The sequence below is a fragment of the Cylas formicarius genome, unplaced genomic scaffold (assembly GCF_029955315.1).
Source record: "Cylas formicarius isolate icCylForm1 unplaced genomic scaffold, icCylForm1.1 PGA_scaffold_4__25_contigs__length_36172078, whole genome shotgun sequence".
In the NCBI taxonomy this organism is placed as follows: Eukaryota; Metazoa; Arthropoda; class Insecta; order Coleoptera; family Brentidae; genus Cylas; species Cylas formicarius.
The window spans coordinates 11,970,008-11,982,052 of NW_026844334.1; the positions used below are offsets into that span (position 1 = coordinate 11,970,008).

Genomic DNA, 12,045 nt, shown 5'->3' on the forward strand with positions numbered 1-12,045 from the left:
CCTTTTTGATTAGTTTAGTTAGTTCAAATACCGAATGGTCTTTGTGTAGTATTCTTCTCCCACTAGATTTTAAATGAGCGCCTGGATTTATATTAGTAAAGTCATCATGAGCACATGTCAATAGTTCGAATCTATATAGCTTTTACAGGCCACTAGAGAGCATCTAACCAATGATATCAAGGATGAACTTTGCGGTTTGATTGACTTTTGATAGATAATATGAAATAACCAGAAAAGGGTTGGGAACAAATATAGGAAAAGGCATAAATGCACGCCATTTTAAAAAATAATGGTTTTGAGCACTGACAATGATGTAAATGGTGAGTAAATTTTGAAATCCTGCAAGTGATAGCAAGAGTCAAAACTCGTTGCAGGTGCAATGTTCAAAATAATCAAGATATCTAAGAAACCATTGGGATCAAGTATAAGGAAACCTGAAAAAATGAAATAATGTACCAGGTGTTTCATTTAAAATAAGGAAATTTGTTGCTGTGAGAGAAATATAAGATATACTGTTAACTATTTTAGTTAGTTGCAATACAAAGAACTTTGTATTTAACATTTTTCGATAAAAAGAAACTGGTACGTAGATATTAAAGCAGTGAATTGCCACGCATATTTATTTTTGATTCGTTTGATTAGTTTCGATTTTGAGGCTCACCCTTCACTACACACTTCATTACACTTTGATAGATCGTGTGCGAGTCGAACAAATTACTTTTCCGTTATCCGAAGATTTGTCACCTTTATCTGATTGGGTTTCCTTTTTATTAGTAATCTCAATCCTTATTTGCATTGGAACATTCGATGTATATTTGTTTTTCATATATGCTGAAGGCGTCGTCTCTATTACTAATGACGTTGTAAGACATCAAATTAATTGCTGTTGGGAATACGATCGAGCAGGTGTTAGCTACGGATTAACAAGACATACGCACGGTTTTGTATGAGATTCGAGTGGCAGAGCACGATAAATTCGTTCGAACAAATGTTGTTTTATTAAATAATAATCGTTAACGTATGGTAATATCGTAATAATTAGATTAAGGAACTTGTCGGTGCTGGAAAATATTACGACGGGCTTTAAAGTCTCGTTCTCGTTAATTAGCTCGTTTGTATATAGAGACTGTAGAACACCAGAGTTTTTCATCTTTGCCGTTATTTTCAGGAATAAGCATGCTTTGGATGGCCGTTCTAGGCGCCATATTGGTGTGGTATACCGTCCCGTGCACTTGTCGTGGTTCATTACAACGTACACCAGGTAAGAAACAACAGTTTTAATGTGGGTAATCATTTTTGCAGGAATTGTTGTAAAACCAACTATTTTCAAAAGCACAAGACAGCAATCGCCATCATCACCCGTAAAAATAAATAAGATCACACATCGGTTTTTAGTTAGGCTTTTAAAAAATAATTTTTCATACAATAAAGTGTTCTAATCTTTCCTAATTAAAGCAAAATAATAATTAATCTTTTGTAAATTGCATTCGTAGAGAAACATCCAATTCTAATACAATTTCATAGTCATGGTTGCCAAATACACCCATAGATTAGAAGTGTTCTGCGCCGAAGAGTTCTTCAATTGATAATGCGGGTGTCGAAATTCTCGGACCACCGTTATATTCTCTAAAGTTAGCTCCTAGTTATAACCATCTGCGCGAGCATATTTTGCACTCAAGGGATGATCAGATGCTGATGATAAAAATGAAAGAGTAAAGCCCTAGAAAAAAGAAATATTACCATTGTTAAACCAAGTGCGTGTCAACGTTATAGACCATGTTGCAGTTAGGAGAAATTTGAGATATGCGGTCGAAACGTCTCAGCTATCTTAAATAATGGTAACAACAATAATAATAAGCCTTAATAATTCCTAGTCCCAGATGTCTTGATTATATGTACATTTATTTAAATGAATGATATGCCGCAAAAAATTACAAAACGAAGAAAGAAAGAAAAAGCAAAGGCAAGCCAGTTAATTGGATAGAAAAGCATTCAAACAATTTTAAAAATTAGGTCAAAAGAGATATAACAAAACCATGAAACATGTGTACAAAGAAAAACTTTAAATAGAAAGAGATAATTACTTTACGTAGATGTTCGACCTATATTGTCAAAAATGTGATGCCTAAGGTTTTGTTTAAAAAATTTGATCTAACTTGGAGAGGGAGTTTATTGTAAGCTTGATAGTCTTATAGCTAAAACCGCGTTTGAATTATGCTTGGGAACAGCGAAAAATTCCCAATGGCAAGTATTAACTGGCTTTGGGTGACAATTGTTTTAGTTAAAATGAAAAGCTGTAAGTCTTCAAAATCATTTAACATGTTATTGCATGAGCAATAATGCTACGACGCATACACATAGCATAGGTTTTATAAAAGTTTCCAAGGTGTTTAATATGACGTGAAAGCTCAGATAAAACTATGAACTTTTACAACTTTTACATTTTAAATTGCTCAAAGCGAATCAGCTTAAGTTTTAGGAATTATAAAATATATAAATATTCCATCAAATTTTCGTGCCAAAAAAAATGAGGTCGACGAAATTTTCACAGTTTTCGTAGTAAGACATTTTCATAATAATGTCAAAGTAAAAATTCATTGCTGTCAACTTTAGATTAATAGCGAAATGCAATTACAAGAACACGAAAGAAAATGCCTTTTAATTAACAGGGTCAAGAAAAAAGAGGGTGTTTTTTATTTTGTTTCTACTCCCTTGTTTAAAATACGGAATTGTATACCGATCTAGCGTGCGAGAAGCGTCACTTTACCACGGGAGTTTCTTGTGTCACGGATCCGAGCCACTTTTCGGACATTTCCCCGATTTTACCGCACGGTAAGTTGCTTGTTTATTAAACACTCGCTTCGCTGCGCTCTGCTCGTGCCAAATAAACTCGTGAGTCAAATGCCATTTACCACAATTGTTGAATAATACAGGGTGCGGCAGGATTTCAAAGAGTGGTTGTTCGATTTGTAAAACCGGCAACATTGTGTACGCACTCGCGTTAGGCAGACAAAAGTATACAATTTTCAGATATCGACATGGCTTGGAGCGGAGTGCATCGCGCTTTCATTGTCGAGGAGTTTATTAAAAATGGCGACGCAGCGTGCCTTTCGTAATCAGTTTGATGTTGGTCGGCATGGTGCGGTTCCGGATGAAAGAACAATTCGTCGGTGGGTTTTACACTTCAGGGAAACAGGTTCTACGCTTAACCGAAAATCTACTGGCCGACCAAGGACAGTAAGAACACCGGAAAATATGAATACAGTAAGACTTTCCGTACAACAGTCTCCGAGACGTTCAACTCATAAGCTTGCAGCTGCTTTGGGAATTCCCGATAGAAGTGTTCGGGAATGTACAGGAATGAAGCGCGAGAGGTTTTGAAACCCGTACAAATTTATGCCTGGATATTCATCAAAACATTCCCAGAGGCGCTGTATTCATGTCTAGCGATGAAGCTCATTTTCACCCCTCGGGTACCGTAAATAAGCAAAATTTTCGTTATTGGTCAGCAAATAGTCCACGGGAACGTCATGAGCGACCTCTTCACAGTCCAAAAGTCACCGTCTGGTATGCAATCTCGGAGTTCGGCGTGTGGGGTCCTTACTTTTTCGAAGAAGATGGAATAACAGTAACAGTCAACAGAGATCGATATTTAGATATGCTTAACAATTTCCTGCGTCCAAAAGTGAACGAGTTGAACCACGATCATAGAGAACATCTTTGGTTCCAGCAGGATGGTGCTACATCGCACACAACGTGTCATTCACTAAATCTTTTTCAAGAAATGTTCCTAAACAGAGTGGTGTCTTTACGGGGTGATCGTGGCTGGCCGCCACGTTCGCCTGATTTGTCGCCTTGCGACTTTTTTCTTTGGGGTTACCTGAAAGCGAGAGTTTTCACACATCGTCCGCGGACTTTGGAAGAATTAAAGGCAGCCATTCGCCAAGAAATGATCCATCAGGTAATGATGCGCTTCCGCGAGAACCTACAAGAGTGCATCGAGAATAATGGCCGTCATTTAAAAGACATCATTTTTAAAAAATAACGTTCCTAAATGGCATAAAATGTACATTTCAAAAATAATTAAAAAAAAAATGTTTGCTTTATGTAGTTTGGTTTTTATTAATATCCCAAATCCCCTATCATTTTGCCGCACCCTATATACCATATGGATTTATTATAACGCATTCATGGATCGCGATGGAATAGTCCACATCACCGGCTTCAACTCAAAAACATTTTTTCTACTCCCGTCTGTAAAATACCTATTTACACACCGATCTAGCGTGTGGGAAGCGTCACTTTACCAAGTCAGTTTCATTTCCAACGAGTCCGAGCCACTTTGAACATTTCCGGCATTTTACGGCACGGATTTGGGAGCAATCGGATTTTTTCGGAGATATTTCCCACGCTTTGAATTTTGACGTTTGTGTTTGATGTATTCGTGTTGTTTTGCAAAAATGCATAGTTTGCAAGAAGTTCGGTAAAGTTTTTAAGTCACTCGTTTATTAAACACTCGCTCCGCTCGTGTCAAATAATCTCGTGAGTCAAATGCCGTTTACCGCACTTGTTGCGTAATATACTATTAACAAACGGTGATCGTGCGAGTCTCGAAATCTAAGGCTGTGAGTTCTCGCTCCAATTTAAACCGAATCAATCTCCGTTTTTTAAATTCCCGGAACAACAATTTTTAATTTCCGCCAGCGCACGTTACTTATCACCCAGGGCGGTAATAAATATTCCCGCGCAATTAAAAGACACACATACGGTACATAAACGGCAACGTTATGAATTATGTTAATTTTATTCAAACAAATTTATCCGTGGACGAATGTTTTACGTGCCGAATTAGCCGAAAGAAATTTCCGCCGTGAGAATAATGGCCTGGGAAACTCTTCACGAACGTTTTCGCCGAGTTATACGTGGAATTGTATGAAATATTTGGAACATAATATAAGGAGAACGGGGGTTTTCGAATGGTCGCGGTTTGTGGTCAAACGCGGCCAAACTGGTTTATTTAAATATTGGCAAAAAATAAGCCCACGATCTAATTGCAGAAAAATAAACAGTGCGTATGAGACTGTAAAAAAATGCACTCCTATTGCAAAGTATTTAGTTTTGGTTTTGATAGTCCAAAAGATCCTAGACTCTTTTTTAAGTTACACACAAGGTATAGTTCTTAAAGAACAAGGAACCAAGAACCACTAAGTATAAATGCCGACCTCGTATGAACTCCCAAAGACGCCACGTGATAATTGCAATTGGAATGTTCAATTTCCGAAAAAAATTTTTATTGAGATACTACTGCTCCAAAAATTTTTGCCGTAGAAAACAGACTTTTTCTTTCTAGCGTGCTGGAAGCGAAGTCAGTTTCGTTTCCCATGAATGCGAGCCACTTCGGACATTTCCGGGATTTTATCACACGGATTTGGGAGCAATCGGAATGTTTTCGGAGATATTTCCCACGCTTTGAATTTTGACGTTTGTCACTTCTGACAGTCATGTCAGTGAATGTATTCGTATTGTTTTGCGAAAATGTACCTAAAAACTAACGGTCGTAGAAAAAGTATAGTATGCAACACGTTCGGTAAACTTTTTAACTCACTCGTTTATTAAAAACTCGCTCCGCTCGTGTCTAATAAACTCGTGAGTCAAATACCGTTTACCGCACTTGTTGCATAATATCCTACTAATGCTATTTGTTTTCCACTGAAGGTTGATTATAGTGCTTTTATTGTTATAATGATCTAGCGGTTCTAACAGGTTATAAGTCGTTTATATAAATTAATAAAATTATATAAGTAATCAAAATATAGAGTATTTCGTTTAAAATAAACAAAGTTGTCAGAGCGATTCATTAATACAAATGATACCTCCTATTTTTTATTTTATATATTTATATTAGCCAATTTCTTCAATAAATTGTGACGTTTATAAACTATCACTATTTTTTAAGAACCACAAATGAAATTTCTGCAAACCATTAAATATGGATGGCAAACCAATACATTTTAAGGATCAAATAAAAGATGTATTGAGTATTGATTGATTCAGAATTGAGATTTACTCGACATATTTAATACTTTTTTAAAGGCGTTTTAAAATCTACAAATTGCCTGTTTATTCTTGATTTATGTGTTAAAGACGAGGCTGTTTAAATTTTTGTTCTCATCTCAATAATTGTTTTTCATAATTGAAGATTTTAGTACTTAAGATATTACCTAATAGCAATTGGCAATTTAGGCAATTTATTTAAGCTGGTTTAAATCAAATTACAGACATTATATAAAATGGAAAATTAACATGTCATAGGAAAATAGAACGGGAATTAAATATCTTTGTCAGTTGTTATGTTATGCTATGTTATACAAAAGACTATACAAAAATTTCAGAAAATTAATATCCGTTGTAATATCTATACATTATTTTCTTCAAATGCCAATTTGAGGAACTGTTTCTGGAGCGACTCTAAACTATCAGTATGACACAGATATATGGATGTCATAATAATGAATCATTCTATTTTATTATAAAGTTCTTATACTTGATATATTGTATTAACTGTCCAACATGATGTAAAAACATAACCCTGGAGTCAAAAACAACACCTTAACATCTTTAACTTGACTTATTAGTTCCATTTATTATATAATTAAACATATTAATGTTAATCTTTCTCGAATAGGTAAGCCCATTACACTTAGAAACATTAAGACCCAATCGATTAACCAGACACCAATCTAATATTAATGTTACTCCGAAGCAATAAGCTAAAGTTAATCTTGGAATTAATTGAGTGATATATTTTTTAGTCGTCAGAGTAATCATTTATGAGTTTATGAGTTAGCAGTCAGTTCATCGATAAAAAGAAAAAAAAGTAGAAGCCCTAAATTAGACTCTTGACCTTTGTTATTATTGTCTGTTGACCGTAACCAGTTTCATATTCTTAAATTGGCCGCTCCTTCACCTATCTAATTAAGAGACTTGTCAACCCTATATTTATTAAAAGAGTTGGTAAGATTACACGAACCCCTTTTTTCTCTTCTTTGTAATATTCACATTAGTGCAAATTTTTATATTAATTTTCAATCGGCTAAGTATTTGTTTACGTTCAATATTTTCTTCTTCTGCTTCATTGCTTTGAATAAAGCATTTGCGTCTGCGTTACTTGTAGAAAGGCAAATGTCGGATCTTCTGTTATGCTCAGAGCCGACTTTTATTTGTGCTTGCGGATCGGACGCGGAGTTACGCGGTGATTAATGACGCAACAATAAACCTATTTGCGCCCCGCGGTAGGACCCACAATGGGTTGGCACGGTAGGTGTCGCTTCTTCTCCAATCGAACAAATGACTATCGCCACCTTAATTGCGCGCACAATTCAATTTACAGTTGCCGAGGAAGCCCGAAAGATTGCACTTCCGTGCAATTTATCGCCACCTTGCCGCAATATGCGGTACGGATTTGTTGGCATTGCGATTTGCCTCGCGTCAGGGGTGCCACAATCGTACGAACTAAGAGCTTTTTTTTTTCGTATTTTTCTGATATCGCTATTACGCAATGAAGTTTTTGTAAACTCACGACGACGGAGAGTGAGAGCATGGAGGTCGATGAGGCTCTTTTAAATATTTTCAGTTTATTTGTTTGTTTTTGAACTTATTTAAATGCATTCACTAATACGAGCCCTACCAAGTATATGTTGAAATATTTACTTTTTTAAATTGTAAATATGAAATGAACCACATTTTTTATGATGTTTATTTTTACGGTTTAAGTATATATTTTATTTTAACTACCATTAAATTAAAATGTAATTAAATTAACTATTAAATTTAATTTAATTTAATTAATTACTAAATTTAAATTAAATTTGGTATAAACTACTGGTAGCAAAATATTTGAACAAGGGCTTTTTAACAGAATTAAATCAAAATTAATAAGGCGTAATGTCGTACTTTCACAGAATTCAGGGGAGAAATCATCCCATATTTCTTGCAATTCAGCACGTTGACGATAATTTTTAGTAGTTGTTTAATTTTGTGACAAAGTGTCTCTATTAGATTGAAATCGGGAATGCTTGATGGATGTGACAAAACTTTAATGTAATGTTGTCCCATTCATTTTTTGGTAGATTTAGATCCGATTTTTTGACCGACATACAGGCTTATACTGTTCCTATTCCTATTCTAGCTGCGTTGAGTCTCTGTCCTTTAGAGCTAGGGCAATGCTTTCTCAGACCCTTCCATCCATTATGTCTATGCCTACACGTCTTCGCTGTCGCTCTTATAAAAATCCCGAATACATCCTTTCTCTTAACTGGCTGCCCCCTAGTGGTGCGCAGCGGATTAGGAAATGAATTGGATTTTACTTCTCTTCTAAACACAGTTTGGATGTGATGTTGTCACCCACCCCCCTGCCATGATATTCTATGGAAACTTTACAGCCCTTTTGAGACAATTCTTATCAAATGTTTCTGTTTTTTCCCCAATCACAGGCGTTGTTCCAGTTAGTTTTGGCCCACAAAAAATTTATTTTGGTGTAAATGTAACGATTTCTTTTTTGAGTTCCCGTCAACAATATTTTTTCTTTACTTATTCCTATGTCAGAAAATAAAAATTTGAACGTTGAATATATTTGCGACAGCATTCCCTGTAAACGAAAATCTCAGTTTCAAATGACTGTTTTAGTCATATCGCTATTAGATGAAATTCATTCTCCTCAGATGGATAGGATATTTTCGTAGAAAAGGAATGATGGAAGTTTCAACCAGTAACCTGCACTTTACACCATCTTCTTTCTAGACGGTGATATCCGCATACTTAACTACTTTTTGCCTGAAAATTTAATGGGATCTGAGAAAATACTGTCAGCGGCCATGTTGGTTATTGAATGCCGCATGGTCTTGTTGGTAAAAAATTGAAATTTGCAATTACAGGTGCCATTGGTTAAAACAAGCGTGCACATGTTGAATGGACCTTATCAAAAATTTTTTCATAGTTGCTTCATAAGTTCATATGTCTTATGTTACCAGCTCTAGTAGCTATATGGTTCTTACTAGTACTTTGAGAAACAGCTTTTGAAAAGGCTGAACTTTTACCGCGACAGTTGACAGTTTTACCGTATTTCGTAATTATATTAAAAACAGTAGTGGTTACTAGAGCCTATTCACTGGAAACATCATGCATCGTTTTCCCTTTATGGTACTGGTTAATAATAATTTGTCGCATATTTGGGTGAGTAGATGTTCCACGTGCCGGTATTGCCAACCCGTTTGTTTCATTTAAAAGCTTAATTCGCATTAGGCTGATAGAACGTAAGAAATGCGAGGAACGGCAAAATATATTCCATAATATAGAGTTGTCAGAATTTTTGAATTTAATCGATTAATTTAATAATAATCACCATAAAATATATAATTAAACCGTAAAAACAATTGCGTACATCATGAAAAATGTTTTTAATTTTATATTTACAATGATAAAATTAAATAAAAGACTTTCATTAAATCGGAAATACTTTCTCAATCACGACTTCCCTAGAAAGAAATCCAAATATTTAGGAACTTTTCTCTAACGGATAATACTGGGCTAGTACAGATTCGATTTAAAAAGGGAAATTTTTTGTATGCTATAAGGTTACAGCTGTAGAATGCTTTTATTTGGAAATCTGATAAGCTCTTATTCTAATGATATCAGTGCTCATAAGTGCTTCATACTATCTTATTATTGGTTGGTTCACTTACTAGTTAGGAATTGGGTTGATAATCTTGTTCATAGCTAATTCGCCGCAATTTTCCATAGGTTTCCAGATAAATCCGAAACCTTGCATGGTGGATGGTCAAGAGGGCACCTGCATGTTTGTGTACGAATGCATCAAGTCCGAGGGTTACCACATAGGCATGTGCGTCGACGCCTTCATGTTCGGATCTTGCTGCGCACACAACTTGACAGCAAACTCCGTCACGTCATATGAAGCTCAAGCGAAACCTCAAGTCCTATACACTGCTCCTAGTCAAAGTAGCACAGTCACTAATAAGCCAGTCGTAGCGTCGTTTAGTCAATTTGCTAGTAGTATAACCAAACCGCCAAGGTAAGTCATCTTCAGTCGCGTCTCTTCCGATGAAGGAAAAATCAACTTTCACGGATTATTATTTAATATACACATACACCCACATCAATCATGTTTATTTAAATACTCTATTTTTAACAAATCAATTAACTCTAAAACCTTACTCTCCCTTAATCCCCCGAACATAAGATACTTCAATGTTTCCATTAGTTTACATGATGAGAAATTTTTGCTCTCTTTCATTTCTTTATCAATCATTATCTTTCTAGTTATTGTGACATACATTTTAGATAAAAAATTAGAGAAATCGATTGCTCTACAGTTGGTGCAATTGTTTCGATCTGAATTGTAAACGTAACTAGTAATCTTTTCCGGAATACTCTTTTATCTGAGGGAAGAAAATATATGGTTCACTTTGTAGAGGCTCAATTGGAATTTATTTTTTATAGCAGCAACATAGTTTTAACTTCATCTGGTTTAATAAACAATACAATTACAATTCATGATTTACTTTGTCACTTCCATTTAGAAAACAACAAGCTCTTGGCTCTTGGCAGCCCTTTCTAAACTCTCTAATAGAATATGACTCTGAACTATGACGTCTTCAATCCTGCGTTTGTATATAACTTTCCAGGCGGTTCGTCACACGTTTCCACCTTTGACAATACATTTTGCATTTCACGTCCCAACTGGCACTAGAATAGCAGCGAGCCATAGCTTAAGCATCAACTGTGATCAATCTGATCAAGGAATACTTACTCCTCGGAACAATTGATAAAGCGAAGCTTTTAAATATTGTTAAACCGCTATACGCTCGTATATAGGCTTGATGAAGGACAGCATTCTGTCTAGTAAAATATACAATGGGCCTGTTAAGGCTTAAGTGCTAGGGAGCAAACCGCCCTGCCCAATTTACGATTTTCAGTGGTAGCAAATTGATCACATGTATTATGATCAAACAAACATGAATGAAAAAGCAACGCGACCCGCAGCCTATATAATACAAATACCAAAAAACTTAATAAAAAATAAAAATAAAAAGAAACGGTATTCCTACTGGAAGTCTGGAGTCGTGATAGTAATAGGTATCGTTTACAATCTAGGAGATCAAGTTATCGTTGTTCTGTGACCGATGCCGTTCCGCGTCTAAACGACAAGACGAGCGCATACAAAAACGTGTGTAAATTCAGCTATGGCACAAAATCTAAATTTCTTATTAGAGTTATTCGAACGTAAAAGAACCGTTGGGAGATGAATTATTAGTTTGCGCGCAGTCAATTATAACTGGTCCCATTCAATAATAATTATTCATCCGCCTTTTTTGTCGGTGCAAAAGCGATCTCGTTTTATTCTGATACCGCAGTTATTAATAATCGCATGGAAACATTGTTTATGCATTGGCGAGTACGTATACTTGATGTGTAAAGCGACTACCTTACAACGCATGCCAGCTAGCTAGATGTATTTATGGATGTCGTTGCCATTTTTGTTTTGCCTAAGGAAATTCTATTGGTGAGAGAAATTTCGAGGAGCTCTCGTAATATGTTATTAACAATGAAAAAATTACATATTTCTAAACACCTCGCAGATTATATTAATGTTAATTTAACAGCTGCAGTTATGTGTTTAAGGAGGGTCTTCGTTAAATCTATGATGGCGTCAAATGCCAGAAAATGAGTCTCGCTCTTATGTCTGTTATACAGAGTTAGTAAAAAGTTCAAAAACCCTTAAATATCTCCAAAACTGCCAAGGATAAACGATAAAATTCCGTCCAATTTTTGAATATGTAGAGTTCAAAAATGATAACACCAATGTTGTTAGATTTACCATTTTTGCGTTACTCAGTCAGGATTTTATTATTTGAAACGGAATGCCCTCTTTATTTTTGTTGCAATGAATTGCGCAATTCGAATTTTGTAAAGTGTCATAATTTCAAAATTTTGTTTCTGTTAATTACTGAATTACGGAAACACTGCTTT

At 35.4% G+C, this 12,045-nt stretch overlaps 1 protein-coding gene across 4 annotated transcripts in view; it reads left to right on the forward strand.

Moving 5' to 3' along the window:
- The window catches only part of LOC132701174 (serine proteinase stubble), an 81,217-nt gene that overhangs the window by 50,382 nt on the left and 18,790 nt on the right, over positions 1 to 12,045 (forward strand). For all 4 annotated transcript variants that reach the window (XM_060668898.1, XM_060668901.1, XM_060668899.1 and 1 more), the window contains 2 exons: positions 1,169 to 1,261; positions 9,799 to 10,087. In XM_060668898.1, the coding sequence (XP_060524881.1) occupies positions 1,169 to 1,261; positions 9,799 to 10,087 (382 nt within the window). The remainder of the gene's footprint in view (positions 1 to 1,168; positions 1,262 to 9,798; positions 10,088 to 12,045) is intronic.